This window comes from Gnatocerus cornutus, unplaced genomic scaffold, assembly GCF_029298725.1.
Source record: "Gnatocerus cornutus isolate USDA-ARS CGAHR unplaced genomic scaffold, icGnaCorn1.1 ctg00000023.1, whole genome shotgun sequence".
NCBI lineage: Eukaryota > Metazoa > Arthropoda > Insecta > Coleoptera > Tenebrionidae > Gnatocerus > Gnatocerus cornutus.
Genome location: NW_028275375.1, coordinates 114,542 through 141,008, shown reverse-complemented (window position 1 = coordinate 141,008; position 26,467 = coordinate 114,542). Strand labels below are relative to the sequence as shown.

Genomic DNA, 26,467 nt, shown 5'->3' with positions numbered 1-26,467 from the left:
GGTCAAAGACAATCCAACTAACAGACAAGCGCGCAGTTTAAAATCAAATGTTATTTTTTTGTTCATTGATTTTTATTATTATAGTTCTTTAATAAAAGACAGAAATGCTACAAAAAGTTTATTAACTAGCTAATTTAATGCACTGCATAGTCAAAATTTCTAAATAGCAGCGAACATTTTGTGGGAGATAAAATAAGAAGATACAAAACTTTTTTGTGCTTAAATGTATTATTATGCACATGAAATTAACTAAAAAATGTTCACTTAATCCACATCAAGCTTCTTGAAGTTGCCATAAATACCAAAGACATCGTCATTTCGCGATTGCGATCTGAGACTCTCGGTTATAGTCATTTCTTCCAAACATGAAAACAGTTTCGAATTTTCTTCATACAATTCATCCAAACTCTCTAAAAACAGTTGAGTACTAAACACCCGAAACAATTTAAAGTTTACCCTCAATAGTAGCCAACGCAGGTCCTTCTCCTCCAAAGTCATGAGGCAACAAATCTAACGGTATTAAATCTTTCATGATATCAGCATCACCAACAATATGAATCTAAAACCAACACTAGAGAAGACTTCTTACGATTTTTACATACTCGTTCGAAGAGTTTGGGTTTCATAACTGCCTTGAAAAGTGACAATATCGTGTGACCAAACGATGGTACATTGATGACGTAAACAGCTTTAAGAGGGATGGAATAAACTTTCTGGAAAATAAAATCAAATAAGGAAGAAAATATCGCTTCATTATGGTACCTCATATAGTTGTACAGTCCTGTAAATCAAAGACGGAATTGCTTTTGCAAGAATGGAAATAGGTGTATGTTTGATATCCGCAACAAGAACATCACCATACATCACATCTGTTCGTAATCGCAAGTCTTGCATCGTTAACAGTCGCTTGACGAGCGACAAAGGCTCGAAGAGGTCCACCAAACTCTCATCCTTAAATTTGAAATATCCAATTCTGTACATTTCTTTACTGAGTTTAAGACTTGGCACCGCGTACCTGGAAGACTTTCATTAATTTTTCTGCTTATCTTTATGTATAGATCTGTATTTACACCGAATTACAGAAAATCTTATTGAACTCCAACTTTGGATGGCATTTCCCATACACCTCCTCAAACTTGACTCTCAGAGTAAAATAACTATCAATTTTTTGTTTGGCCACTTCCACACTGAACTTGTTGAGAAGCAAAAAGTTGCGTAAACTGTTGGTATCTGAAATTGCGTTACTTCTTGTACTAACAATATTTAACACTCACTTAATAAATCCTGTGGGAGATGAGACTGACTCTTTAACCACTTGTCCAATGAAGCTACGTCTTCATCCAAAGACTTCATGGTTTTATTGGACTTCTTCATAACTTTTTCCCAAAGATCGTCGGTGCTTTGGAAGACGCCCATGGCGGTACTTTGCTTAAACTGGCTGGTAGGAATCTTGGTGATATTTATTTACTTTGCCTAATTAAAAAAGATGTATGCTAATGTAAATTTTTATTGGTTCTTGGTAATATGCCTGAAATGATGAAGACGCAAAGGTCGAATAAGTCTATAAAGATTTTATGTGCGACAATAAACTAGACTGAGCGATGTACGTTTAAAACTATTTAGAATTTGAGGGTAATCCGGTAGCTGCTTTAGTTTTGGGTAAACAACAATAAAAACATTAAAAGTATGTAAATGTGATCAATTCATGTTTTATTTCATGTTAAATGAAAGGTCGAACGATGTAAAGACCCTAGCGTCAAGGTTGGCGGAGTGTCTTTTCTAAAACAATGGCTTGGACATGAAGGCTAATGACTTTAATAAGTGGTTGAAATGTGATCAATACGCGGCGGATAAACTGGGCTAATCGTTAATCCAAACTATAGCTGTATCTCTACGACAGTTTAGTATGGTCAAATAGTCACTGAAATCATTTCATTCTCTCAATTTTACATTGAACTTGGCTGAACAAGTTTTTATTTTGTATTCATCAGTTTCAAAGTCAAACTAAAGCACGCATGCTTGTCAAGGTTTTATTAATTAGGTTCAATTAAAACTTTTATTTTTTATTGCCGACAAGACAATTAAAACAAGTTAAACAAACTATTGGATCTAAATGAAAAAACCATACAATGGGACTAAAGACACAAAATGCACCCATGTGTGAACGACAACAATGTTAAATTCCCTTTAAATGGACATGTAGAAAGAAGTCAAATTCTGTTTTTAACACTCAATCTACTTCAAGATTCTTGAAGTTTCCATAAACACCGAAATTATCTTCATTCTCTCGTTCTGGTCGAAGACTCTCATTTACAGTCATTTGATCCAAACGCTCAAACAGTTCGGAATTTTGGTCGTACAATTTATTTAAAGCTTCTAAAGACACTTGTTTACTATTTGATATACTTAACACCTCACAGTTTACCTTCAAGAGTAACAAGTGATGGTCCTTCGCCCCCAAACTCTCCAGGCAACAAATCTAACGGTAGCAGTTCTTTTAAGGTCTCCGCGTCCTCAAGAACATGAATCTTAGAAAAAACAGACTAATTAAGTACTTTTGAAGTTTTTTACGTACTCTTTCAAAGAGCTTAGGCTTCATAACTTTTTTGTAGATTGCCAAAACAGACCTTGCAAACAATGGTAGATTGATAATGTAGACGGCCTTCAGGCGCATGGAATAAACGTTCTAAAACCAAGAAATTTCAACGGAGGAAAAATCATTCCGTTTTAATACCTCATAGAGTTTTACACCTCTGTAAATTTGAACTGGTGTTACTTTCAAAACTGCAGAAAGTGGAAGTTTCTTGAAATCCCCAACAAGAACATCTCCATACATTACATCCGTTCGTAATCTCAAGTCCTGTACCGTAAGAAGTCGCTTGATTTGCGATAAAGGCTCGTAAAGATCGACCAAGTCGCTGTTTTTAAATTTGTGGTATCCAATTCTGTACATCTCGGTCGTGAGTTTGGAACTTGGCACCAAAAATCTGGAAATAAAATATCTATACAACTTTCCTTTCTATTTTTTTAGGATTTTTTACACCACGTTACAAAATATCTCGTTGTATTCCGTAAATCTCTTCAAATTTGATTCTCAAAGTAAAGTAGTTATCAATCTTCTGTTTGGCTACTTCCACGCTGAATTTGTTGAGAAGCAAAAAGTTGCGTAGACTGTTTGTATCTGAAACTACGTTACTTTTTGCACTGGTGGTACTTAACACTCACTTAGTAAACCCTGTGGGAGGTGAGGCTGATTCTTCAACCAGTCGTCTAACAAAGCTACATCTTCATCTAACGTCTTCAGAGATTTGTTGGATTTCTTGACGACTTGCTCCCAGAGATCGTCGCTGCTTTGGAAGATCTCCATGGCGTTTCTAAAGTTTATGATTTACTTTAAAGCTTTTTAATATGTAACTTTAAATAAATAAATAAATAATTATTTATAAATAAGTTTTTAATAAAAAAAAGACGATGCAAATGAGATCACGACTAGTTTTTCCACGTAGGTCCAATGAACAAGGATCAAGGTCTTTCAAAATTTACCTGTGCCCTTCAAACCACCATATTTACTCGTTTAAGCTACCTGAAAATAAATTTTAATTTTTCATTTCTAAAAAATTTTCAAATTGACATCAATTTTGGATTCACATTTTTTTGGCTTTCAGTAATTTTCTACGTACGAGAATTACGACCACGGTTTTGAATTCCACGTGAAAATCTGCGTTAAATGAGAAATAAATTGAAATTTGCCAATTTTTTGAATTTTTATGTAGTGCTGCCATCTATAGACCCAAAGTTTTTACCATTAAGTTAGGGTTCTACATTACCCACCAAACGTTTCCAACGCCTGACAAATGTCAGAGATCAAATGTCAAATTTCGTCGTCTTCATTTGCCCAAGTTTACGAATCTGTGAGGACGCTGAAGAGCCCCGTACGTTTGTTTTCGAGCCTAGAAATGTGTTAACTCGAATTTTCCACCGCAGATGTTTAAATTTCCCCACGACGTGTAAGTTTGTCAAAAAATGAACGGTTTTAGTACCGGCGAAGAAGATTCCCGAGGGCCAACAGACCAAATTTGTTGCTTAATAGAAAACAACGAACGCTGCAACAAAGTCGCAGGTAACGCATCGTACAGCAAGCGAATCCAAAAAACTGTAACCCAAAGAAGGCTGGAATTGGGAATTGATAGTTCAGTATGTTTGACAGATGTGACTGTGTTGTTGTTTATGTTGTAACTTTAGGCCAAACATATTTATATCTGCGATTACCATAAGATGATCATCCAGTGTGCCAGGACAAAGAGGAGGAGGAAAGATTCAGAGGACGATAGCAATGAAACTGATACTGATGTGCCAGAAGTGGATTTGTTCCAATTGGGGGTGAACACTCTGAGGAGGTACAAGAGGCACTATAAGGTCTCAGCTAGGCCGGGATTGAACAAGGCGCAGCTTGCAGATGTGAGCATGTTGTACAATTTTTAACAACTCTAAATTTATTTCATTTTAGACTTTGATGAAACACTTCAAAACTATCCAAGTGAAGGAAAAGGAAGTTGTCACATTCTTTATCTACACAGTTAAAACCAACAGCAATAAATTGGACCAAAAGAATGGTATAAATAATGATGCAACTTGAGATATCAATTTTTTAATCTTTTATACTTATTACTTTTATGAGGAAATGATCATTTCTACATTACCTAATAAAACTTCATGTTGACATTTTCATATCCAAAATTATCACGTCGTCTTCTTCACTGTCTGTATCTCTGAGATCTATTTGCTCTGAAAACAAAAACTGTTTTATTTGTACACATTTGTTGTTTCTACCTTTAGGCGCTTCTATTATCACTAGATCATCATCACTATCATCATGTATCCACTCTGTTATGTTTTCGTCAGTGGGAACATGTTCTGCTGACGCAGAATCAATCAGTTCAACAGTTTTAGCTGGTTCTTTCGCTAACGTCCTTTTTTCCCTTTTAGTTTTCTTCTTTGTATCCTTCCAGAGATTTGGAATAGCTGACTGAGGAATACTTGACTTTGTGGTTGGTTTTTTTTCCAAGTGAAAGCCCAAAGACACCTTTTTATTTCTGAAAAACGGAAAAATTTCCTTCAAATATTATAAAAACAAGAAATTGAACAGACCTCAATTCTGTATCAATTCGTACCGCCTCTTTTATCTCATTAATAACAGTGCTGACACGACTAATGGCCTTTACCACCGTGTTTAAAATAACATGGGGGCTCAGTTCCACTTTGCCCCCTAAATGAAGACCACATAGCTCCTTAAAACTGTTCAAACCAATTACTAATGAAGCATCTGCAGAACCTTCTTCAGTTAAGTTTGGATCAGCCACAATAACTTGTCTGCAAGATTAAATTAGAATCTACTCTAAAATGGCTGAAATTTCTTACCCTCCATTGAATAAGGAGTAAGTAATACACACTGGATAATGGTGAATAACAGTCCGTATAGGATCCCTTTGCTGAAAGCTATGGATGATAAACTCCTCTCCATCACACGTCACATCAGGTCGTCGAAAATGCGCCAAAGAAGTCAACGTCGCAATTGAAGCACAATCCAAAACGTTACCTTCATGGTTGAGCACATTTACATCCACTCTCAACGCCCAAACTTTCTCATTTGTTTTAATACACAGTGATTCAAGATCAACAGCTTTTGAGTCTTTGACACACTTCTCTAAAAGTCTGTTTAATTGAACTGACAAGTCGGTCTGCCTGCCAGGTTCAAAATGTGGTGCTGCTAAAGGATTCAACTCAATGTTTAAATTTAAAATTCCTTCACTGGGTCTGGACGATTTTGGCTGTTGAATTTCGCACGACGTCTGAGCCAAGACACGAGTTTTGCCCAAGGAAACGAAACACGCGCCCCAGTCCCTGCCAAATTCGATTTTCAGTTGGCGGAACTCGTCAAAACTCCGGCCGTCTAACCTCTAAAAAAATAATTAGGAGTGCTTGATGAAGGAATTGTTCGACTTACGTTCCAATCGACGAGACACCTATTTAGAAACTTTTTTTCGCAGTTTGTGACAAGGGTCTCACGAATTTTTGACATTATTATTGTATCTTCTAGGCAGCGTTGCTACCACAGGTTGCTACCATGCTGTGTCGACATAACCACAAACGCCAAGACTTTGTGAAGTTTTGAGGTTAGAACCCTCAACACCTTCATCCCGTTAGCCTTAAACCGATAAGAAGTGTAGGGTGCGTAGTGCTGAATTTGAAATTTAAATTTTTTCGAAAAAGTGTTCAAATCTAATTTGGTCGATATCTCGCTTATTAACGAAGCCATCTTAAACTATTGGCGCTTATTTTACGCAGAATTTCTCGCAGAATCCAAAACTGTGCTCAAACTCCACGTACGGTAAGAAATAAATAATAGAGTTATTATGGCCGATTAAAGTTTTAGATTTTTAATTTAAATTTTATCCTTATCTTGAAATCGAACAATTAAAAATGCACCAAGTTTGAAATAGTGGATGCGTCAAGTTGTAAAATGGTGGTCGCGTCAAGTTTAAAAAATGGTGGATGCGCTATGTTAAAAAAACAACTTTTGACGTGGCTTGAAGGAAAAGAGGTAGCCTGAAAAAGAGTAGATGTGCCCTAAAGAAAGGGCGTGGTATGTAGAAAAAAGAAGAGAAGAAAAAAGGCGCGGTGTGAAGCATGTCCTGAAGAAAATAAGGCATGGTTTAGAGGAAAAATGAGTGTGGTTTTGGAAAAGAGAGGGCGTGGTTTGAAGAAAAGGAGGCGTGGTTTAAAGTGGAGAAGGCGTGGTTTGGCGAAACGAAAGTGGGGGTTTAAAAAAAAGAGTAGGCGTGGTTTTAAGTAGAGGAGGCGTGAATTTTAGACGAGGAGACGTGGTTTTAAATAGAGGAGGCGTGGTTTTAAGTAGAGGAGGCGTTGTTTTAAATAGAGGAGGCGTGGTTTTAAGCCAAGGAGGCGTTGTTTTAAACAGAGGTGGCGTGGTTTTTAGATGAGGGGGCGTGGTTTTTACACAAGGAGGCGTGGTTTTTAGACGAGGAGGCGTGGTTTAGGTAGAGGGGGCGCGGTTTTTAGAAGAGGAGGCGTGGCCTAAAAGCGAAGGCGTGGTTTTAAGTGGAGGGGCGCGGTTTAAGAGGGGGGTGGTTTTAAGTAGAGAGGACGTTTTTTTTAGAAGAGGGGACGTGGTCTAAAAAAAAGCGGAGGCGTGGTTTTAAGTAGAGGAGGGGTGGTTTTAAGTAGAGGCGGCGTGGTTTTTAGATGAGGAGGTGTGGTTTTAGGTAGAGGGGACGTGGTTTTTACACAAGGAGGCGTGGTTTTAAGTAGAGGGGCGTGGTTTTTGCACAAGGAGGCGTGGTTTTTAGATGAGGGGCGTGGTTTTTACACAAGGAGGCGTGGTTTTTAGACGAGGAGGCGTGGTTTAGGTAGAGGGGGCGCGGTTTTAAGTAGAGGGGCGTGGTTTTAAGTAGAGGAGGCGTGGTTTTAAGTGGAGGAGGCGTGGTTTTTGCACAAGGAGGCGTGGTTTTTACACAAGGAGGCGTGGTTTTGTGGTTTTTAGACTAGGAGGCGTGGTTTTAGGTAGAGGGGGCGCGGTTTTTAGAAGAGGAGGCGTGGCCTAAAAGCGGAGGCGTGGTTTTAAGTAGAGGGAACGTGGTCTAAATAGCGGAGGCGTGGTTTTAAGTAGAGGAGGGGTGGTTTTTAGATGAGGAGGCGTGGTTTTAAGTAGAGGAGGCGTGGTTTTTAGATGAGGGGGCGTGGTTTTTACACAAGGAGGCGTGGTTTTTAGACGAGGAGGCGTGGTTTAGGTAGAGGGGGCGCGGTTTTTAGAAGAGGAGGCGTGGTTTTAAGTAGAGGAGGCGAGGTTTTAAGTAGAGGAGGCGAGGTTTTAAGTAGAGGAGGCGTGGTTTTAAGTAGAGGAGGCGTGGTTTTAAGTGGAGGAGGCGTGGTTTTTACACAAGGAGGCGTGGTTTTAAGTAGAGGAGGCGAGGTTTTAAGTAGAGGAGGCGAGGTTTTAAGTAGAGGAGGCGTGGTTTTAAGTAGAGGAGGCGTGGTTTTAAGTGGAGGAGGCGTGGTTTTTACACAAGGAGGCGTGGTTTTTACACAAGGAGGCGTGGTTTTAAATAGAGGAGGCGTGGTTTTTAGATGAGGGGGCGTGGTTTTTAGACTAGGAGGCGTGGTTTTAGGTAGAGGGGGCGCGGTTTTTAGAAGAGGAGGCTTGGCCTAAAAGCGGAGGCGTGGTTTTAAGTAGAGGGGACGTGGTCTAAATAGCGGAGGCGTGGTTTTAAGTAGAGGAGGGGTGGTTTTTAGATGAGGAGGTGTGGTTTTAGGTAGAGGGGGCGTGGTTTTTACACAAGGAGGCGTGGTTTTAAGTAGAGGAGGCGTGGTTTTAAGTAGAGGGGACTTTTTTTTAGAAGAGGGGACGTGGTCCAAATAGCGGAGGCGTGGTTTTAAGTAGAGGAGGCGTGGTTTTAAGTAGAGGAGGCGTGGTTTTTGCACAAGGAGGCGTGGTTTTAAATAGAGGAGGCGTGGTTTTTTACACAAGGAGGCGTGGTTTAGACTAGGAGGCGTTGTTTTAGGTAGAGGGGGCGCGGTTTTTAGAAGAGGAGGCGTGGCCTAAAAGCGGAGGCGTGGTTTTCAGTAGAGGAGGCGTGGTTTTAAGTAGAGGAGGCGTGGTTTTTGCACAAGGAGGCGTGGTTTTAAATAGAGGAGGCGTTGTTTTAGGTAGAGGGGGCGCGGTTTTTAGAAGAGGAGGCGTGGTCCAAATAGCGGAGGCGTGGTTTTAAGTAGAGGAGGCGTGGTTTTTGCACAAGGAGGCGTGGTTTTAAATAGAGGAGGCGTGGCCTAAAAGCGGAGGCGTGGTTTTAAGTAGAGGGGGCGCGGTTTAAGTGGAGGAGCGTGGTTTTAAGTAGAGGGGACGTGGTTTTTAGAAGAGGGGACGTGGTCTAAATAGCGGAGGCGTGGTTTTAAGTAGAGGAGGGGTGGTTTTAAGTAGAGGCGGGTGGTTTTTAGATGAGGAGGTGTGGTTTTAAGTAGAGGAGGGGGCGTGGTTTTTACACAAGGAGGCGTGGTTTTTAGATGAGGAGGCATGGTTTTTAGATGAGGAGGCATGGTTTTAGGTAGAGGGGGCGTGGTTTAAAATAGAGGGGGCGTGGTTTTTAAATGAGGAGGTTGTGGTTTTAGGTAGAGGGGGCGTGGTTTTAAGTAGAAGGGACGTGGTTTTTAGAAGAGGGGACGTGGTCTAAATAGCGGAGGCGTGGTTTTAAGTAGAGGAGGGGTGGTTTTAAGTATAGGCGGCGTGGTTTTTAGATGAGGAGGTGTGGTTTTAGGTAGAGGGGGCGTGGTTTTTACACAAGGAGGCGAGGTTTTTACACAAGGAGGCGTGGTTTTAAGTAGAGGGTCGTGGTTTTAAGTATAGGAGGCGTGGTTTTTAGCCGAGGAGGTGTGGTTTTAAGTAGAGGGGGCGTGGTTTTTAGATGAGGTGTGGTTTTAGGTAGAGGGGGCGTGGTTTTTAGATGAGGAGGTTGTGGTTTTAGGTAGAGGGGGCGTGGTTTTAAGTAGAGGAGGCGTGGTTTTTACACAAGGAGGCGTGGTTTTAAGTAGAGGAGGCGAGGTTTTAAGTAGAGGAGGCGAGGTTTTAAGTAGAGGAGGCGTGGTTTTAAGTAGAGGAGGCGTGGTTTTAAGTGGAGGAGGCGTGGTTTTTACACAAGGAGGCGTGGTTTTTACACAAGGAGGCGTGGTTTTAAATAGAGGAGGCGTGGTTTTTAGATGAGGGGGCGTGGTTTTTAGACTAGGAGGCGTGGTTTTAGGTAGAGGGGGCGCGGTTTTTAGAAGAGGAGGCGTGGCCTAAAAGCGGAGGCGTGGTTTTAAGTAGAGGGGACGTGGTCTAAATAGCGGAGGCGTGGTTTTAAGTAGAGGAGGGGTGGTTTTTAGATGAGGAGGTGTGGTTTTAGGTAGAGGGGGCGTGGTTTTTACACAAGGAGGCGTGGTTTTAAGTAGAAGGCGTGGTTTTAAGTAGAGGGGACTTTTTTTTAGAAGAGGGGACGTGGTCCAAATAGCGGAGGCGTGGTTTTAAGTAGAGGAGGCGTGGTTTTAAGTAGAGGAGGCGTGGTTTTTGCACAAGGAGGCGTGGTTTTAAATAGAGGAGGCGTGGTTTTTTACACAAGGAGGCGTGGTTTAGACTAGGAGGCGTTGTTTTAGGTAGAGGGGGCGCGGTTTTTAGAAGAGGAGGCGTGGCCTAAAAGCGGAGGCGTGGTTTTCAGTAGAGGAGGCGTGGTTTTAAGTAGAGGAGGCGTGGTTTTTGCACAAGGAGGCGTGGTTTTAAATAGAGGAGGCGTTGTTTTAGGTAGAGGGGGCGCGGTTTTTAGAAGAGGAGGCGCGTCACGTTTAAAAAATGGTGGATGCGCTATGTTAAAAAAACAACTTTAGACGTGGCTTGAAGGAGACGCCTCAGGGTAGCCTGAAAAAGTGTAGGTGTGCCCTAAAGAAAGGGCGTGGTTTGTAGAACAGAAAGAAGAGAAAATATGTATTAAATGTAGGTTATCTACATATTTATTTCGCACAAATAAAAAATAAAATTTTAGAATATATTCAGTATTTATTGCAACAATCGTTTAGGTACAATGTTTACAATAAAAAAATGGGTCACATCTCAAAAAAAAACACAGTGGAGAATTACTTTGAATCATATTTCATATAAGTTTAAATAAATATGAAAATGTAAAACAGTCCCATATACAGTTAGATATAAATAGATTTAAGATATTTACGTTATAATTTATATACTATTAGTAAATGTAAATATGATATAGCCACATTCATCATAAGTATAAGAGGGACATCATAAGATTTATATTTTGGGTTTTAACATCCCTGATGTCGACTTAAGCGTTTTTTTTTTTTGTTACTTTAAATTCACAAGTTAGGTATGCAAAGTGCAATGATTAGATTTCGTGTTAAAAGAATGACAATATCAAATATAAATATCCTTTAGACAGCTTTTTGATCATTTCTTAGAATTAAAAAAATACTCATTAAATAAAATGATTGTCTTGTAAACACATTCAAAAGGACACATGTAGTTTTCTTTGCTTAGTCAGTTCTGTTGTACATACAAGTTTGAACATTCCAACAAAGCCAATTTTAACTTAATTTAGTAACATTTAATTATATGGTCACGTATAACATACAACAACATTAAAATGTGGACATGTAGGCCCTTCTCCTTTCGTCTTCTTTTTTATTTTCCTCTTGAATATAATGTACCGGTAAATTGAGCACAATCTTGAAATTTACCTCATTGTGTGCCACAGCGCAATGGCTTTTCTTGGACTTTGAGTCATGTCAAACCAATGGTCACGCTCAGGGCCGGACTCTTTAGGGCCGATGATGCAGCAGCCCAGCAAAGGGTTACTGCCGATTAAGTCGTTTGCTTGATCCATTATGCATATCTCTATGGCAGCATTAGTTACATTGGACGCAGAAAGACTAAAGGTCAAAGCTTCGTTCCATACAGGGTTGCAACTGCCCTTTCGCGATGCGGTTTTCTTCTTCTTTATCCTCTTCCCGTTGACGAGAAGATAGACTTTCACAAACGGATCTGAAGAAAGAAAATTACCCAAATTTTTCCTCTAGTTTGTCTCTTACCTAAGCTTTCTTTCTCTTGCGGCAAGAATAAATTCCTCGCCTTCAACAACACCACCGTCAACCTCTCCGCCGACGGCAAGTAACTTAACGATATCAAAATTTCTTGCATCTCTTCTGGGGGTTTCTTGTTTTTGGTGATGTCGCCCCAAACTTCGAGGCTCGAGGTGATGTCAAACTCGCCCATGCTCATTCTAACTTCTCCAATAATATCGTTTCGCGAGAACCGGTCATAGTCAAAGACCTGAAGAATGAGCGTCTTGGACTGTAAATCCTCATGACTGATTGGAAATTTAAAATGTTGATCGAAAAATGGGTTCGGATCGTTGCGACGAATTGTCGTTTGGCGTTTACGTGAATCCACCTCAGGTAAAAGAACTAAGCGCACGTAGGGGTCGCTGAAGCCTCCTTGGTCGCTTCCGGCTAGGTCGTGAGCTACGAAAGAATGCAGAATTTGCTCAATTTTAATCTATTCACTTACCTTCTATTAAATGTACCACTAAATCGCTCCGGTCAAAATCGTACTTTAATCGAAAGTGCAATCGCCCCAAACTAGGCCCCCCTTTCGGACTACTCCCGATGAACAACGGTCCGTCTTTTCTCAAGTACAAATCTGGTTGGATGGCGCCTAACGGACTTGCTGGAGGCGCTGTCGCATTCAATTCCGGCGTATTAGTCCTCGGAGGTGGAATTAACAACGGCGATAGACACCGTCCCAGGCCTACAGTCCTCGGCGATGGTGGAATGGGCGAGTTACAAGAACTAACTGAAGTCCCTGTTAACGAAGCCAAACTGGATTGCGATGGCGACGGGGTGCGGATTTCCTCTCCACTGATTGTGGATGTTCCAGGAGAAGAACAACGAATATCGAGCGAGGCAGCACGGAGAGGTGAAGGCGAGCGGCTGGTATTTCGGAGAGGGTAACTGGAGGTATGACTGGCTTCTTGATGGACAGGTGTCTTACCATCAGGTGCAAAGGTACGGATTTGAGGGGATGAGCCTCTATGACCCTGGAAGAGAAAAAGTGCGCTACTTTGAAAATGTTAATTTTTCAGTTTTACCTGTCTTGACGTGCTGCTGTCCAAACTGCTTTGCGAAGAAATGCTGGGTGTCCTGCATAAAATCGGTTGTCCTCCGGGGTAAGATTTCGATTGATGCTGCAATGGATGAGAACTTTGAACAGCGGCGGAACATAATTCCAGTGGCATTTTCATTAATTCGGCCGTTAATTCTTGAGCTAATGCGTTTTGAGGTGGTTGAATGACATGCTGCTCCTTCGCTACGTTGAATTCCTGTAAAATAAACGCATTTTGATTGTTTTATTCGAACTAATTAACGAGAGGATTCGGGCACATTCCACCTAATTTATTTCCCCTAAATTGTTGTCTCAATCCCCCCAGTTCCATCCCAATTAATCCCAGTTTCCCGTCATCATCTCCAAGAGTGTATCGATCCCCCGCGAACGTGCGTACAACACTCATCGTGTAAACAATAAACAATACCTCCCCGCTGTTATTGCTACAATTTGTATTGCTTCCATTTTCACGTGTGTTGGCTTTGCCTGCCCCCAGCGCTTTATTCTTCGCCGCCTTAGCCCAAGATTCCAGTCTTTTGTGCGTCACCCAACAACTGGCAGGTCCCATTCCAGACATCATTAACAAACATCACGGAATTTTTTCAGTTCCGGAGATTCCGGGTACAGCTCGATTGGACGCGCTCCGACATACTGAAAGCTCAGCGAGACGTCGTATTTCGCCCGGGCTCAACAGGTTTGTGCAGCTACGACCTACGCTACGGCGAAAGCTCTCAACGCACCAAAAAAAAAAAGGAATCTTCTGCCAAAATTCGCAATTTTTGATTTTGTTTTTCTCGTCCATTACCACAGGGGAGGTTCAATTGTTTCGTTCGTCAATTGTATTCGCTTCTTAATTGGACTGTTGTCTGATGAAGAACGACAATGTAAAGAGAGAGAGAGAGAGAGACAAATTGATGATGTTAGATGTCTTCGGGGAATCATTTATTTAACGATTTTGCACCGAGTCCTTGACATTATTTTGATGTATCTCTACCTTGCATCAAACGATCCAAGTGCACGGGGACTCTACTTTCAAATTCAATTCATTTCTACACATGCAATAACTCAGAATCTGATTTTTTTTTAATACATTATTAAAACTTATAATGACTTACCGTTTGTGCAAGTGCGTAAATTGGCTTATTAACAACTTTCATGGAGCAAGTGGAAAAAGGCATTCGATCTAACGAGTCCCATTCCTTAATTTTTCTGCGCTGACTGTAGTAACGATAAACTACTATCGTCATTGCTATGAACAGTGCCATTCCGGTACCAACTGCGGCTCCCAATACTGCAGAAGCCACCATTTCTGAAAATATTATTTCAATAAATTAATTGAATAAATAAAATAAAAAGACGTGATTAACGATTAGATGGCGTAACACATTATTAGTCGCTTTTAGTGATTGGTTATCTTGTATTTTATCACAATCAATATTCAACTTGCGATATGGGGGGCTGTCATTGACGTCATAATAATTGAATTTTATTTATGCGGGTATTCTTTAGAAACGGATTTTTCTTACATAGTTGAAACGTCTTCCCTTTCATTTTTAAATTATTGTCTTAGAATTTCCGAAGAAATCGTTAGAGTTTGCTTCTTGGTATCTTGTCTTATAAAAATTCTAAAAATTTCGTCGTGTTCCTGCTGCAAATGCTACAATGGCGATGTTACGTAGATTGGGTTTTGCGGTACAAAAGGCGATCGTATTATGACATTGAGGGCATCTGAGGGGAATTTCACTTCACTTCACACTTTTAAGGGCTCCCACTAACAAATTAGCTAACTTTAATACACAGCAAATCTCATGTCAAAATTAACAAATGCCAAATTCTGGCGGAAAACACTACCAACCTTGTCATCTCAAAATTACCAAAGCTAGTTTTTCAAGATTCCAACTTTTGTCAATTTTGACAATTTTGACAGTCCATGTGCATCAGTTTTACGTAATTAATTAGTGCGGGCCCTTAAAAATGTTCCAATGAAGTGAAATTTCCCTCCGATGCGATTGTTGTTTAAAAAGTTGTTTTTTTAGAGTGACAACTTACACGATCGTCTTGTACCCCAAAACCTAATTGACAATTTGCAAGAGGAACGAATTATATTGATCACAAATTGAAATTGGTGACCTTGGATGGACATTACAATAATCCAACTGTATGAAATGTGTTGAAAGTCTTTTGAAAGGAAACAACTTCATCAAAACAAAACGGTAATTTCTCATCTCGTTAATTTACATTTAACGCACGCTCGTAGAATTTTTTTTCCATATTTTACAAACAAATATGCCATGAGAAACACAAAACTTTTTAAACTACGTGTCCTATTATTACCTAAAATACATTAATATATGTAAATTAATCAACATCAATGATTAATATCTGATTTGAACAACCGCAATTAGTTGAAAATTCAAGTTACTAAAATGCGCAAATTTGTTGGTACATAATAAACAATTTATTGTCTTGCAGAAGAAATAAAATGAACGTAACAAATTCCAATACTTACCAGAAGCTGCGTCGCAAATAATTTCCTACAAGTCGGAAAATTGGACAACAGCTGTTTCAATGATTTGCCTTGTTTACGCGTACTGTGAAAAACCTTGTAAACCTACGCGAATCCGGTACATGAAAATGAATGGGAATCGGGAGGAAGCTTATCCCGAAAGCTCAACAGCATCGGTAAGCGTCGGGACGCTTCGCTCTGATATCTCTAGACAAGGTGTAATTGTATCAAACACAGATAAACGAATTTATTGGATTAATAAAATGAAAGTCCAAATAATATTAATAAGAAATGCTATTGTTTTGTGTTGCAACCACTTTGATAACCTTCACAAAGTCTATAAAACTCCACCACTGTCGAAAATTTGATAACAATGCTCTTAAAAGTGTGTATATTTCTTTTCTTTCAAGCCACCTATGCTTCCCTCGATCTTCGATCTCTTCCGGCTTCGCTTCAAGATGAAGTTAACGCCACTGTGGTAAGAATTCTCTTCAGTTGTCACTTGTTATCTTGGGATTGTAGCCGGAAATCATCGCCAAGTACAACCGCTCCGTACAAGTCCACCACGTTACCACCGAAGATGGCTACATTTTAACGCTCCATAGAATCCTTCCTCCCAAACAATGCAAACATTCCAAAGGTCCGGTGCTTGTAATGCACGGAATTGTCGCTTCTTCAGCCGACTGGATAATAACAGGCCCCCACCACGGCCTCGGGTACCTCCTCAACGACGAAGGCTACGATGTATGGCTAGGAAACGCCCGTGGGAATCGATATTCGCGCAATCATACCCACTTAGACCCCAACTGTAAACAATTCTGGAACTTTTCCTGGCACGAAATTGGCGTTTACGATCTTCCAGCTATGATCGATCACATCCTTTCAACCACAAACAAGAAGAATCTTTTCTACGTAGCTCACTCACAAGGTACTACCGTTTTCTACGTCATGTGTTCTCTTAAACCAGAGTACAACGATAAGATTCGAGCACAGTTTAGTTTAGCACCGGTGGCTTTCGTTGGACACATGACCAGTCCAATTCTTAGACTCTTGGCGACACAAGACTTTTTATTAGAGGTAAAAATCCCATTAACTGGGTCTAAACATTGAAGTTTCTTTTAGAACGTGATGAGTCTGCTCAACTTGAACGAGTTGCTTCCAAAGGACGGAGTTGTTAGTATTTTGGGCCAAAAACTCTGTGGGATCAACAAGATTACTACGATTTTGTGCAGCAACTCGCTTTTTGCCATTTGTGGATTCAATCCGAAACAACTCAACACTACACTTCTTCCGTTAATTTTAGCACACGTTCCTGCAGGGAGTTCGACGAAACAAATCGCGCATTTTACGCACGAAATTAATTCAGGTTTGTAATCACTAAGTTAACGTCGAATAATAATTGATTTTAGGCCATTTTCGACAGTTTGACTATGGAATATTTGCAAACTTTAAACGCTATCACCAGTGGAAGCCTCCAGATTACGATGTTAGTAAGATTACGGCACCAATGTATTTCTTTTACAGCAGGAATGACTGGATTTCCTCCTATAGAGATGTTGATATTCTTGCTAAAAAACTTGGGAGCCTCAAAGGAAAATTTTTGGTTGCTGACTCGACATTTGATCATCTGGATTACATGTTCGGAATTGAGGCGCCTAAACTCGTGTACAATAAAATTATTAGTCTAATGACAAGGCATTGAAAGGTATTGCTTAAATAAACATAAAGAAAGGATTTGTTGAATTGAAGTTCAAGGATTCTGTACTGTTCTTCTAATATGTTAAACACTTTTTTTATCTTATCGGTTTGAATACCACAAAAACTTGAACAAATTGAGTTCACAGGTTTTAAAACTGACAAGCACTAGAAATCTGAACACAATATTTGATAAATTTTCCGTTCAAAGTTTTAAAAAACATTCCCACTCTATCTCTTGATGTATAAATGAATAAATAATAACGGCAACCGCATGTTTATGTCAATTTATCTAAAATAATAAATCCGGAATCTCCAAAATCTCGATTCATCAAGGAAACCATCACAGCGTATGCCTGACCGTGTAAAATCGATTAGCAAATATCACAAATGCTCAGTTAAATCGTTTTACAATTGTACTAAAATGTTTGTCCGTATTATTTTATTCAAGCAGACAAACTCAACACTCTGTCTTAAATTGTGAAGTTGGCAACGTCCCAATGTATAAATTACTGGTGCTTTTCGTTACCGGAGCAGTCCAGCCCTTGACTCTTTCCGACAAACTCCAGTTAAAGAGTGAGAATGAAGATTCGTGGCTCTCTGTGGTGAGTACGTCAATTTCCAATAAGATAATAAATATGGCAAAACTTTGCAGCCTGAGCTCATCACCAAGTACGGCTATCCATGTGAAGAGCACCACGTCACCACCCCTGACAACTACATCCTAACCCTGCACCGCATTCCTTGCAACAAAAGCTCTCAAGTCGCGTTCCTCCACCACGGTCTCCTCTGTTCTTCAGCCGATTGGATCATCACCGGCCCTTTGAAAAGCTTCGCGTACTTACTAGCCGATCAAGGCTACGATATTTGGATGGGGAACGCTCGCGGTAACAAACTCTCTCGCAATCACACCCAATTCGATCCAGAGTCTTCTGAGAAATTCTGGGACTTTAGCTGGCACGAAATTGGTTACTACGACCTCCCCACTATGATCGATTTCATCTTGGAAAAGACCCAGAGGAGAGATTTGTTCCACATCGGTCATTCTCAAGGAGCTACGGCGTTTTATGTGATGTCGTCGACGCGCCCTGAGTACAACTCCAAGATTAAAGCTCATTTTAGTTTGGCTCCTGTGGCGTTCATGAATCATTTGACGAGTCCCTTATTGCGAGTTGTGGCGTTTTGGTCTGAACCTTTGTCGGTTTTGCTCAAGTTGATAGGAATTCGTGAGTTTTTACCCAGCACGGAATTCATCGCGATGGGTGGTAATGTTCTTTGCGGAGACGAGGCTTTCACTCAGGTTCTTTGTACCAATGCGCTTTTTGCCGTTTGTGGGTTTAGTCCCAGGGAGATGAATGCTAGTCTTTTGCCGATTTTGAGTGGACACACACCGGCTGGAGCTTCAACGAAGCAGTTTTTGCACTACGCACAGGAAATCAATTCGGGGCGGTTTAGACAGTTTGATTATGGGGTTTTGGGGAACGTACAGAAATATGCCTCGCTTGTGCCTCCTGATTACGATCTGAAGAAAATAACGGCTCCGGTTTATCTTTTTTATAGCAACAATGATTGGTTGGCGGGGAAAATCGACGTTGATAGATTGTACAACGGCTTGGGTAGTCCGAAACGAAGATTTTTAGTGGCGGACGAATCGTTCAATCACTTGGATTACGTTTTTGGAATAAGAGCACCGGAACTTGTGTACAGGAAAGTCACGAGTCTGATGAAGCGACATTGAATGATGTAAAGCGCAAAAATAAACTCATTCGCTTATTGTTTATTTATTGAAAAAAAAAACAGTTCTACTATCGGAGAGACTGAAAAAGTTTTAACCTTGACACTGTCGGACAATATTATAAAATAGGTACATTCTAAAACAATTCGTCCAACATAAAAACTCACAATATTGTAAAAAATTGTAATTACCCGGTCAAAATTGTCATGTCCTGTCTTTCAAGGTTTCACATCAAAAACCAATTTATTCGCCGGATTATACTAATACCATGAGATACAAATCGGATAATGCGTGCTCCCATTGCGCTTCACTCAAAAGTTATAAAAACCAAATCAAACCATGAGCCCGCAATTGGTTTTCGCACCCATCATCATGTTGCTAGTTCTTGTTTTGTGTACGTTGTGGGTCTGTTTAGCACACGGACTGCACCCAGACGCCGGTTTAGACATCGTTAGTTCCCTCATTCTATCACGTCCCCAAAACTGTCTAATTTATTCATTTCAAGCTGAAATTAGCCGCTAAATACGGCTACCCCATGGAAACCCATCAAGTCACAACCTCCGACGGTTACATTTTGACTCTCCACCGAATCCCTCGTGGTCGGAATACAACCGAAGGCCCCCATCCCCCCATTCTCCTCATGCACGGTCTGCTTAGTAGCTCCGTGGACTGGATAAACATGGGACCTGGAAAAGCACTCGGGTTACTTCTTGCAGACACCGGCTATGATGTGTGGTTGGGTAACCAAAGAGGTACCACTTGGTCACGCAAACACTCCACTATAGACCCTGACGTGAACCCTGAGAAATTCTTCGATTTTAGTTTCCACGAAATCGGGATTTACGATTTGCCCGCTTGTGTCGATTACGTTTTAGAAACGACCCAAACGAAGAAGATCTCTTATGTTGGTCACTCGCAAGGAACGACGATTTTCTTCGTGATGGCGAGTGAAAAACCGGAATACAACGCAAAAGTGCACTTAATGGTGGCGCTTTCCCCTGTTGCTTACGTGGGGAACATGCCCAACCCCTTCATAGCCCCCGTGGTTGATGGCTACGACTTAATCACAGTGAGTATCTTCAACTCGTTGGATTAATTTAACATCGCCAGTCTAGACGTTGGTACAAGTTCTTAAAATTAACGAGTTTCTTCCACACCACCCGCTCGTTTCGGAATTAGGTAACGTTCTTTGCAGTGAGGGCTCGCGTTACCAGGAGATTTGTGTTTGGATACTCAACATCATCGGAGGTTTCGATGGACAGATCGAACCGGTAAAAACTCACAAGTGTTGCTTCCGCACTCAGTTCTTTTTCTAGGATTTTATTCCAGTGATCACCTCCAATGCCCCGGCCGGTTGTTCAATCAAACAAGTCCTGCATTTTATTCAAGGGATGCGATCGCAGAAATTCGCACAGTATGACTACGGGGATGGAAATAAAGTGAAGTATGATCAAGAGACGCCTCCTCTGTATGACGTGTCCAAGATTACAGCCCCCATGAGTTTTTATTATGGTAATAATGATTGGTTAAACGCCGTGGAAGATGTTTTTGAGTTGGCCGACCAGCTACCCAACAAGGTTCCTTTGAACAGTGTACCACTGGCTCAGTTTAATCATTTGGATTTCTTGTGGGCGCGAAATGTTGTCGATTTGTTATATAACAATGTTATTAATGAAATAACAACAGCACACGCGCGTTAATTCTTTTCTTTCGACTAAATAAATGCAATAAAGGTCAACTTTGTTATCTTTATCTTGTTTTGCCAAAACTAATAAACATTTCACGGTTACAATATGAGCACCAAACACATTTTACCAGTGCTCGTAATTTTCCTATCAATTCTTTTGATCGAGGTCTTTAATGGTACCAAACCGAAGCATCCATACGCGGACTTGGACATTGTACGTAAGTACTGATAACTACAATCGTTGTATCTTTGGAATTTAAAGAAAGCACTGTTGGAAACGTACGGATACCCTCTGGAAACTCACCAAGTGGTCACTGAAGACGGCTACATTCTAACTCTGCATAGAATACCACATGGGCGCGTCAAAACAACGAAGAAAAGAACCCCCGTTCTTTTCATGCATGGTTTTTCCCAGAGTTCCATCGACTTTGTGAATCTCGGCCCGGAAAAAGCGTTGAGTTTTCTTTTAGTCGATCGGGGTTACGATGTGTGGTTGGGTAACGCTCGAGGCACCACCAACTCCCGAAGACATAAGTTCCTCGATTCTAATAAAAACAAAAGTTATTGGGACTTTAGGTAACTTTTCCGTCGTTTATTCCTCTTTATTGTTAACAAAACGTTTTAGTATGGACGAAATCGGGTCGTACGACGTTCCTGCCTTCATTGATTACATTCTGGACGTCACACAACAAGAGTTTTTACATTACATAGGGTATTCCCAAGGAACAATGGTGTTTTTTATGTTTGCTTCGGAACGACCTGAATACATGGAAAAAATTAAACTAATGACCGCTCTAGCACCGGCTATGTTTCTCGAAGACCCCAAAGGACCAGTGCTCACTGTTATGAAACACTTCAGAACACCTTTACAAGTTGGTAAAGACACCACACCGAACCATTTAATTTCTTCTAGATTATCTTTGAGTTATTCAACGTACACAGTGTTCTAACTGAAGATAGTTACATTGCAAACTACTTGAAACGTATCTGCAACGAAAACTCACTGTTTGTTGAGCTGTGTCTTCAACACACTTTCCTCTTCCATGGCTACAACCACCAACAAGTCAACAAGGTAAAATTAAGAAGAAGTGATCACATTTCATCCGATTTTTCAGAGCGAGTTGTCGCTGATTTTCTCAAACACTCCGGCTGGAGGTTCATGTAAACAAATGTTGCAAATTACTCAGTTTATGAAGACGGGGAATTTCCAATGGTATGATTTGGGCGCTGAAGAAAACTTGAAGAAGTATAAGAGTCGGGAACCACCTCATTATAAAGTCTCAAGGATTACAGCTCCTGTCGCTTTGTATTACTCAGCGAACGACTACACTATTAACGAAAAAGTAAGGACTTGAAACTGAGGAGAAGACTTTTAACAGTTGTTATAGAATGTGGAGCGGATCGCCCGAACACTTCCAAATGTCGTAAAAGTTCACAAAGTGGAGTTGGAGAATTTCAATCACAACGATTTTATTAATGGTAAAGACGTGTCTGATCTTCTGTACAAAGAAGTTATACATGAGATATTGAATTATTAAGATTGTTTGTGTCGAATTAGAGAAAGTAGCTAGTAATGAATAAATTAAATTCTTTTCAGTGTTTCTGCAATAATTCAATGTAAATTGTGTGCTAATTGCACTAAACCACTCTATTTCTTCAATGTCACAGTTCTTATAATTACTTCTTATGAACAATCTAATCAAAATCAATGTTACTAGTCTATGAAGATCAATTAAGTGGGACAGTAACAGTGTTAAACGAACACCATGCTAAAAGTTCTAGTTCCAATAATTTTTCTAAGCACATGTTCATCTCTAAAGTCGGACGTGGGCCTACACCCCGTAAGTAAATTAGTCCATCATTCACTCTAACTAATTCAGAAAAAGATCGAAATGATCCAGAACCATGGCTACCCTGCTGAACTCCACCACATAACCACCGAAGACGGCTACATTCTCACCTACCACCGCATCCCTTCGAAAACTCCAAAACCAGCCATTCTTCTTCACCACGGCCTCTTTTCCTCCTCTGCTGGGTTTGTGAACATGGGCAATCGAAGCATGGCGTTCTTCTTAGCGGATGCAGGTTACGACGTCTGGCTGGGAAATGCCAGAGGCAACGCATTTTGCAGAGGACACGTCAAATTGGATCCACACCGCGACAGTAAAAAGTTCTTTGATTTCAGTTGGCACGAAATTGGGTATTATGACCTTCCGGCAGCGATTGATTACATTCTGAATGTTAAAAAAGACAACAGTCTTTATTACGTGGGATTTTCTCAAGGTAGTTCGGCCTTTTTGGTGATGGGTAGTACCCGACCCGAGTACAACCATAAGATTAGACTTGCACACCTGTTGGCACCATCTGCCATCACGCAATATGCACCCAACAGGTTTTTAACCGGGATGACCCAAGGAATTGATGGGATTTCTCAAGGGACGGAAGACATGGAAGTGTACGAAATTCCTTACACGAACATAGTTAGAGAAATCGGGCCCCAGTTCTGCTTAAACGAACGATACAAACTTCTGTGCGAAACGGTCTTTACTTTGGTCATAAAATCACAAAATGTAGACTTGGTAAGTGGAGATTTTACCTAAAGACAGCACGAATTTGTGTTTTTAGCACCAGATCCCCGTACTTTTGACCAATTTCCCTTCAAACGCGGCGGTTAAACAGGTGGTGCATTACGCGCAGCTTGCAAAGAGTGGTAAATTTCAACTCCGAAATTATCGCCACAGTTTGATGACTTTGTTTCAGGTAAATTTCAAAAGTTCGACTATGGAAAGGTGAAGAATCTCAAAGTTTACGGTAGCGAGGAACCTCCTCTGTACGACTTGAGTAAAGTTACAGCACCGGTTGCTTTGTATTATGGAGCGGGCGACAGTACATTATCTGTTAAAGTAAGAATTTTTTTTTTGAAAGCTGTATTCATATTAGAGACGTTTTAGGATGTGCAAACTTTAAAAGGCAAACTTCCGAATGTCGTGTTGGATTATTTGGTGCCGCGAAAAACGTTCAACCACTACGATTTTCTTTTGGCAAAAGACGTCGTTCCCTTGTTGTTGAACAAGCTGTTGGATACGAATTTACATTACTAGTAGACATTAATATCAATAAATGTTTTTAATTTTTATCATCTTATTACAAAAATACAGTTTTTAAACAAGTTTCTATCGACCTAAACGCACATCTAATTGTTTTCTGAGGACGTACTCATATTCTGATGCTTGTTCCTCTGGGATTTCCCTGAAGAAATTTACAATTACGTAGTTCCCTAACTGCGATATTCGGAGTTCCCCGAAAATTGCCACATGCGCCCCTATAACAGGGCAAGCCTTGAGATTGAGTACATTAAGTTTAATCTTTGCGGGGTTTTCGATACATGGATTACGCGCTGTTGTGCTATAGAGAATATGCTCATTAGGTACATATTTATAGATTCCAAAAAGTCGAACGTTTTGCTCATCAAACGTGGGACTTGAGGTTCGCTGGGCATTTATAACTTCAAGCACGATATAGGGATTTCGACGGATTTCTTTCATTCTCCGAAACACGCGGAAGTACTTCTGTTTGAGACTTGTTTTAGATAAATTAACAATTTTGTCTTCTGCAACCCTTTCCACGTCTTGTACTGGTAATTCCCAAAATCGTTTTTCAGGGAGTAAGTCATCAGAGAACTCATCAGCAAACGCCTCAAGGTCTTCTTGGGATAAACACTCTTCGGCTTCCGCCATAGTGTTAACTGTGAAACGATGAGTGCAGTTAGATGTTGCTTCTTACCTAGAAATTCTGCCACTTACTTTTCGTTGTTTATTGCACAAGTTTGTTGGTTAGTTGACGATTTCAGACCATATGAAAAAGCGGGAAAATCCACTGAGGAATTTAGATCGTGTCGCCATCTATGATATGCGACAACAACTATATTTTTTGTACTATGAGAGGGACCTGTTATATCGACTCAAGTGAAAGTTACCAATCTAGGGATATTCACTACCGTTGGTGTCCATTTGTGAATAATTTCATGATTATTTCAGTGTCAATGGCGAATGACGATATGTACGACGTATGTTGTAAATATGTCATGACATAAATCGTTTAATTTCGATCATTTTGCTGTAAAAATCGCCAAAACTCGATAAATAAAGATGGATTTCGGCGCGCTTCTTCACACTGCACAGAAGAACGAGAAAACGGGCAAGAGAGAGGTAAGCTCACAATTCTGTTTACCAAACTTTCCAGAATCGTATTGTTTAAGGGTGTCAGATGCTACAGCACGAAATTCGAGCCCCCGAAAAAGGAACAACGCAATAAACAACTGTCTGAAAATATCAAGAAATTTTTGGCGAAAAAGGAAGCAGAAGAAAAGGAGAAGAAGATGGTCGCTTATAGAAAAAAAGAGGAATTATTGGCTCTCAGGGCTAAAGATAAGAAAGCAACGAGACGTGTGAATGTCATGCTAAAGCGAACGAAATCGGCAAATCAATCGGTTATACAGGATGCAGTAGACTCTAATAACACCTCAGTGACTTTAGCAGGCCCTATTCAACCAGATGAGGATGATTATGGTTATGTCTCACAAGAAGCTGCGGCGTTTTACAACAAAATGATGGAAAAATACAGTAAAATGCCGGATGAACCGAAATTTAATTTGAATAAGAAGAAAGTGAGCACTGATTTAAATAGTACTAAAGAAAGAGTCAAAGCTGCGATTGAACGGGAGAAATTGGAAGCTAGTATGCCACACAGAAGGAAAAAGAGGCTAAAAGAAGAGGAAGAAGAGGAAATAATGAAACAGGACGAAGCGCCTGTTAAAAAACCAAAAGTAGCAGCGCCTCCACCTCTGAATTTTAATGATTTATTAAAACTAGCTGAAAAGAAACAATTTGAGCCGATAGTAATTGAGCAAAAACCGAAGGAAGAAGAACGGTTGCTCACAAAAAAGCAAAAGAAAGAAATGGAAAGGGAAAAAGAATGGAAAGATAGGAGAGAAGGTAAACTATCATTATCAGAAACAGAGTCTAATAAAATTCCTAAACTTCAAAAACCTGCGCCCAATGTTAAGGTTTTTAAAGACACCTCAAATAAAGAAGTTAGAAAAGCTCCAGGAAGTAGTATCAAGACTCCAGAGCTGGCAAAAAAACCGATTCCCGTTAAAACTGAAAGAAAATATGTGCCTGTTTCTTCCACCGTACGTGGATCAACTACTTCAACAAATGTCCCACGCAAAGAATTCGAAAAGAAGAAAGAAGCTGAGAGACCCAATTCTAGAGAAATGCAACTTAAAAAGAACCCGCCTTTGGTGAAACCCAGACAGTTTCCGCCTGCGGATTTAAAACCCAAACAGTTTCCACCACCAGATCTTAAACCCAAATCACTACCTCAAAAAGATGGGAAACCCAAACAGTTTCCACCAGCAGATGTTAGAAGAATGAAAAATCGAGAACGATTAAACAAAAGTATATATTATTATTGTCTTGTAGTTTCTAATCTTGTTGTTTTATAGGAAGAATCTTGGATGATGATTATGATTCTGAAATGGACGATTTCATTGATGATGGTCCTGAAGAACAAGAAGACTATTCCAAATACATCAGTGAAATTTTCGGTTATGATAAATCTAAATATAGATATGTGGAGGAGGACGTTGACAACATGGAATCTACATTTGCACAACAAATGAGGGAAGAAGTTATTAGCACAAAGATTGGGATCATGGAGGATTTAGAAGATATGAAGAAAGAAGAAGAGGAGAAACGACGGAAAGCCTTAATGAAAAAGAAGGGGAAATTATAATGGGAGATTATCTTAGGATTTGAGACAATGTGATTTGTGGCATATTGTTGACTTTGTGATAAGTAATTGATTATTTATAAGCAAGATGAAATTTTTAATTTTCTTATGGTTTATTGTATCTTATTAAATTATATCACGTTTATTATACATGTATATTGGTAATTAAATGTTTTATTTAAAAGATACATCAGTGAAATAAGTGTATTCTTGAATAGTAATGTAAGGCCAAAATTGTCATACAGGGTGTATCTGAAATATGTCCGCAATAAAAATTGGGTTTCCGATGGGTTTTCATAAACTGTCCTTTTTTGCGTGTCTCCAAACAATTTA

General features: G+C 40.1%; 10 protein-coding genes across 16 annotated transcripts; 6 read left to right on the top strand and 4 right to left on the bottom strand.

The window, feature by feature from the left end:
- Nucleotides 1-105: 105 nt before the first annotated feature.
- LOC148166131 (alpha-tocopherol transfer protein-like) lies at nt 106-1,908 on the bottom strand. Its single transcript, XM_088048824.1, has 6 exons — nt 1,275-1,908; nt 1,071-1,230; nt 763-1,015; nt 603-713; nt 457-559; nt 106-410 (listed from the first exon to the last, which is right to left on the bottom strand). The coding sequence occupies exons 1-6, from the start codon at nt 1,414-1,416 to the stop codon at nt 265-267; spliced, it is 915 nt and encodes a 304-aa protein (XP_087904950.1). The 5' UTR covers nt 1,417-1,908; the 3' UTR covers nt 106-264.
- A 134-nt stretch (nt 1,909-2,042) lies between these two features.
- On the bottom strand, nt 2,043-3,393 carry LOC148166130 (alpha-tocopherol transfer protein-like). The gene is made up of 6 exons (XM_088048825.1): nt 3,226-3,393; nt 3,052-3,181; nt 2,735-2,987; nt 2,576-2,686; nt 2,426-2,528; nt 2,043-2,376 (listed from the first exon to the last, which is right to left on the bottom strand). The coding sequence occupies exons 1-6, from the start codon at nt 3,365-3,367 to the stop codon at nt 2,231-2,233; spliced, it is 885 nt and encodes a 294-aa protein (XP_087904951.1). The 5' UTR covers nt 3,368-3,393; the 3' UTR covers nt 2,043-2,230.
- A 433-nt stretch (nt 3,394-3,826) lies between these two features.
- On the top strand, nt 3,827-4,740 carry LOC148166129 (histone deacetylase complex subunit SAP30 homolog). The gene is made up of 4 exons (XM_088049130.1): nt 3,827-3,932; nt 3,985-4,194; nt 4,243-4,458; nt 4,508-4,740. The coding sequence occupies exons 2-4, from the start codon at nt 4,024-4,026 to the stop codon at nt 4,634-4,636; spliced, it is 516 nt and encodes a 171-aa protein (XP_087905256.1). The 5' UTR covers nt 3,827-3,932; nt 3,985-4,023; the 3' UTR covers nt 4,637-4,740.
- On the bottom strand, nt 4,633-6,227 carry LOC148166128 (uncharacterized). Its single transcript, XM_088049128.1, has 5 exons — nt 6,005-6,227; nt 5,419-5,957; nt 5,149-5,370; nt 4,831-5,093; nt 4,633-4,785 (listed from the first exon to the last, which is right to left on the bottom strand). The coding sequence occupies exons 1-5, from the start codon at nt 6,077-6,079 to the stop codon at nt 4,712-4,714; spliced, it is 1,173 nt and encodes a 390-aa protein (XP_087905254.1). The 5' UTR covers nt 6,080-6,227; the 3' UTR covers nt 4,633-4,711.
- Nucleotides 6,228-10,647: 4,420 nt separating this feature from the next.
- LOC148166127 (synaptotagmin-5-like) lies at nt 10,648-15,355 on the bottom strand. 2 transcript variants are annotated; one of them, XM_088049116.1, is made up of 6 exons: nt 15,228-15,355; nt 13,834-14,027; nt 12,705-12,935; nt 12,125-12,653; nt 11,647-12,078; nt 10,648-11,599 (listed from the first exon to the last, which is right to left on the bottom strand). In XM_088049116.1, the coding sequence occupies exons 2-6, from the start codon at nt 14,023-14,025 to the stop codon at nt 11,292-11,294; spliced, it is 1,692 nt and encodes a 563-aa protein (XP_087905242.1). In that variant the 5' UTR covers nt 14,026-14,027; nt 15,228-15,355; the 3' UTR covers nt 10,648-11,291. The 2 variants fall into 2 exon arrangements, with proteins under 2 accessions (XP_087905242.1, XP_087905243.1); XM_088049117.1 differs by lacking the exons at nt 13,834-14,027; nt 15,228-15,355 and adding an exon at nt 13,146-13,395.
- Nucleotides 15,356-15,435: 80 nt separating this feature from the next.
- Nucleotides 15,436-18,657, top strand: LOC148166126 (lipase 3-like). 5 transcript variants are annotated; one of them, XM_088049126.1, is made up of 6 exons: nt 15,436-15,702; nt 15,747-16,032; nt 16,087-16,301; nt 16,347-16,590; nt 16,634-16,929; nt 17,371-17,454. In XM_088049126.1, the coding sequence occupies exons 1-5, from the start codon at nt 15,598-15,600 to the stop codon at nt 16,924-16,926; spliced, it is 1,143 nt and encodes a 380-aa protein (XP_087905252.1). In that variant the 5' UTR covers nt 15,436-15,597; the 3' UTR covers nt 16,927-16,929; nt 17,371-17,454. The 5 variants fall into 5 exon arrangements, with proteins under 5 accessions (XP_087905252.1, XP_087905253.1, XP_087905248.1 ...); XM_088049127.1 differs by having other exon boundaries at nt 15,747-16,301; nt 16,634-16,710; nt 17,374-17,494; XM_088049122.1 differs by having other exon boundaries at nt 15,747-16,301.
- A 244-nt stretch (nt 18,658-18,901) lies between these two features.
- On the top strand, nt 18,902-20,406 carry LOC148166125 (lipase 3-like). The gene is made up of 4 exons (XM_088049119.1): nt 18,902-19,104; nt 19,160-19,723; nt 19,770-19,925; nt 19,971-20,406. The coding sequence occupies exons 1-4, from the start codon at nt 18,994-18,996 to the stop codon at nt 20,352-20,354; spliced, it is 1,215 nt and encodes a 404-aa protein (XP_087905245.1). The 5' UTR covers nt 18,902-18,993; the 3' UTR covers nt 20,355-20,406.
- A 16-nt stretch (nt 20,407-20,422) lies between these two features.
- On the top strand, nt 20,423-21,952 carry LOC148166124 (lipase 3-like). 2 transcript variants are annotated; one of them, XM_088049121.1, is made up of 6 exons: nt 20,423-20,555; nt 20,604-20,917; nt 20,967-21,213; nt 21,255-21,404; nt 21,457-21,684; nt 21,730-21,952. In XM_088049121.1, the coding sequence occupies exons 1-6, from the start codon at nt 20,448-20,450 to the stop codon at nt 21,877-21,879; spliced, it is 1,197 nt and encodes a 398-aa protein (XP_087905247.1). In that variant the 5' UTR covers nt 20,423-20,447; the 3' UTR covers nt 21,880-21,952. The 2 variants fall into 2 exon arrangements, with proteins under 2 accessions (XP_087905247.1, XP_087905246.1); XM_088049120.1 differs by having other exon boundaries at nt 21,255-21,413.
- A 71-nt stretch (nt 21,953-22,023) lies between these two features.
- On the top strand, nt 22,024-23,475 carry LOC148166123 (lipase 1-like). Its single transcript, XM_088049129.1, has 5 exons — nt 22,024-22,182; nt 22,228-22,920; nt 22,967-23,051; nt 23,102-23,244; nt 23,293-23,475. Exons 1-5 carry the CDS (start codon nt 22,108-22,110, stop codon nt 23,440-23,442), a joined length of 1,146 nt encoding a protein of 381 aa, XP_087905255.1. The 5' UTR covers nt 22,024-22,107; the 3' UTR covers nt 23,443-23,475.
- An 872-nt stretch (nt 23,476-24,347) lies between these two features.
- LOC148166122 (protein SPT2 homolog) lies at nt 24,348-26,435 on the top strand. The gene is made up of 3 exons (XM_088049118.1): nt 24,348-24,549; nt 24,600-25,800; nt 25,848-26,435. Exons 1-3 carry the CDS (start codon nt 24,490-24,492, stop codon nt 26,135-26,137), a joined length of 1,551 nt encoding a protein of 516 aa, XP_087905244.1. The 5' UTR covers nt 24,348-24,489; the 3' UTR covers nt 26,138-26,435.
- The last annotated feature ends 32 nt before the right edge of the window (nt 26,436-26,467 follow it).

What these genes read in the sequence shown, in the direction of transcription:
- LOC148166128 (XM_088049128.1), bottom strand. Translation starts at nt 6,079, where the DNA reads ATGTCAAAAATTCGTGAGACCCTTGTCACAAACTGCGAAAAAAAGTTT. An exon ending in GGTGTCTCGTCGATTGGAAC is followed by an intron (nt 5,958 to 6,004) that starts GTAAGTCGAACA and finishes TTATTTTTTTAG; the next exon opens with AGGTTAGACGGCCGGAGTTT. An exon ending in GATAATAGAAGCGCCTAAAG is followed by an intron (nt 4,786 to 4,830) that starts GTAGAAACAACA and finishes TTTTGTTTTCAG; the next exon opens with AGCAAATAGATCTCAGAGAT.
- LOC148166124 (XM_088049120.1), top strand. Translation starts at nt 20,448, where the DNA reads ATGAGCACCAAACACATTTTACCAGTGCTCGTAATTTTCCTATCAATT. An exon ending in ACTTCAGAACACCTTTACAA is followed by an intron (nt 21,214 to 21,254) that starts GTTGGTAAAGAC and finishes AATTTCTTCTAG; the next exon opens with ATTATCTTTGAGTTATTCAA. An exon ending in ACCACCAACAAGTCAACAAG is followed by an intron (nt 21,414 to 21,456) that starts GTAAAATTAAGA and finishes CCGATTTTTCAG; the next exon opens with AGCGAGTTGTCGCTGATTTT.
- LOC148166122 (XM_088049118.1), top strand. Translation starts at nt 24,490, where the DNA reads ATGGATTTCGGCGCGCTTCTTCACACTGCACAGAAGAACGAGAAAACG. An exon ending in AGAAAACGGGCAAGAGAGAG is followed by an intron (nt 24,550 to 24,599) that starts GTAAGCTCACAA and finishes GTATTGTTTAAG; the next exon opens with GGTGTCAGATGCTACAGCAC. An exon ending in TCGAGAACGATTAAACAAAA is followed by an intron (nt 25,801 to 25,847) that starts GTATATATTATT and finishes GTTGTTTTATAG; the next exon opens with GAAGAATCTTGGATGATGAT.
- LOC148166131 (XM_088048824.1), bottom strand. Translation starts at nt 1,416, where the DNA reads ATGGGCGTCTTCCAAAGCACCGACGATCTTTGGGAAAAAGTTATGAAG. An exon ending in AAGATTTTCTGTAATTCGGT is followed by an intron (nt 1,016 to 1,070) that starts GTAAATACAGAT and finishes AAAGTCTTCCAG; the next exon opens with GTACGCGGTGCCAAGTCTTA. An exon ending in TGCGTTGGCTACTATTGAGG is followed by an intron (nt 411 to 456) that starts GTAAACTTTAAA and finishes AACTGTTTTTAG; the next exon opens with AGAGTTTGGATGAATTGTAT.
- LOC148166125 (XM_088049119.1), top strand. Translation starts at nt 18,994, where the DNA reads ATGAGCCCGCAATTGGTTTTCGCACCCATCATCATGTTGCTAGTTCTT. An exon ending in ATGGCTACGACTTAATCACA is followed by an intron (nt 19,724 to 19,769) that starts GTGAGTATCTTC and finishes TCGCCAGTCTAG; the next exon opens with ACGTTGGTACAAGTTCTTAA. An exon ending in TCGATGGACAGATCGAACCG is followed by an intron (nt 19,926 to 19,970) that starts GTAAAAACTCAC and finishes TTCTTTTTCTAG; the next exon opens with GATTTTATTCCAGTGATCAC.
- LOC148166130 (XM_088048825.1), bottom strand. Translation starts at nt 3,367, where the DNA reads ATGGAGATCTTCCAAAGCAGCGACGATCTCTGGGAGCAAGTCGTCAAG. An exon ending in AGCCTAAGCTCTTTGAAAGA is followed by an intron (nt 2,529 to 2,575) that starts GTACGTAAAAAA and finishes GTTTTTTCTAAG; the next exon opens with ATTCATGTTCTTGAGGACGC. An exon ending in ATCACTTGTTACTCTTGAAG is followed by an intron (nt 2,377 to 2,425) that starts GTAAACTGTGAG and finishes AAGTGTCTTTAG; the next exon opens with AAGCTTTAAATAAATTGTAC.
- LOC148166126 (XM_088049122.1), top strand. Translation starts at nt 15,598, where the DNA reads ATGCTCTTAAAAGTGTGTATATTTCTTTTCTTTCAAGCCACCTATGCT. An exon ending in CACAAGACTTTTTATTAGAG is followed by an intron (nt 16,302 to 16,346) that starts GTAAAAATCCCA and finishes AGTTTCTTTTAG; the next exon opens with AACGTGATGAGTCTGCTCAA. An exon ending in TACGCACGAAATTAATTCAG is followed by an intron (nt 16,591 to 16,633) that starts GTTTGTAATCAC and finishes AATTGATTTTAG; the next exon opens with GCCATTTTCGACAGTTTGAC.
- LOC148166129 (XM_088049130.1), top strand. Translation starts at nt 4,024, where the DNA reads ATGAACGGTTTTAGTACCGGCGAAGAAGATTCCCGAGGGCCAACAGAC. An exon ending in AATTGGGAATTGATAGTTCA is followed by an intron (nt 4,195 to 4,242) that starts GTATGTTTGACA and finishes TTGTAACTTTAG; the next exon opens with GCCAAACATATTTATATCTG. An exon ending in ACAAGGCGCAGCTTGCAGAT is followed by an intron (nt 4,459 to 4,507) that starts GTGAGCATGTTG and finishes ATTTCATTTTAG; the next exon opens with ACTTTGATGAAACACTTCAA.
- LOC148166127 (XM_088049116.1), bottom strand. Translation starts at nt 14,025, where the DNA reads ATGGTGGCTTCTGCAGTATTGGGAGCCGCAGTTGGTACCGGAATGGCA. An exon ending in ACAGCAGCACGTCAAGACAG is followed by an intron (nt 12,654 to 12,704) that starts GTAAAACTGAAA and finishes TTTCTCTTCCAG; the next exon opens with GGTCATAGAGGCTCATCCCC. An exon ending in GCAAGAGAAAGAAAGCTTAG is followed by an intron (nt 11,600 to 11,646) that starts GTAAGAGACAAA and finishes TTCTTTCTTCAG; the next exon opens with ATCCGTTTGTGAAAGTCTAT.
- LOC148166123 (XM_088049129.1), top strand. Translation starts at nt 22,108, where the DNA reads ATGCTAAAAGTTCTAGTTCCAATAATTTTTCTAAGCACATGTTCATCT. An exon ending in AATCACAAAATGTAGACTTG is followed by an intron (nt 22,921 to 22,966) that starts GTAAGTGGAGAT and finishes TTGTGTTTTTAG; the next exon opens with CACCAGATCCCCGTACTTTT. An exon ending in ACAGTACATTATCTGTTAAA is followed by an intron (nt 23,245 to 23,292) that starts GTAAGAATTTTT and finishes GAGACGTTTTAG; the next exon opens with GATGTGCAAACTTTAAAAGG.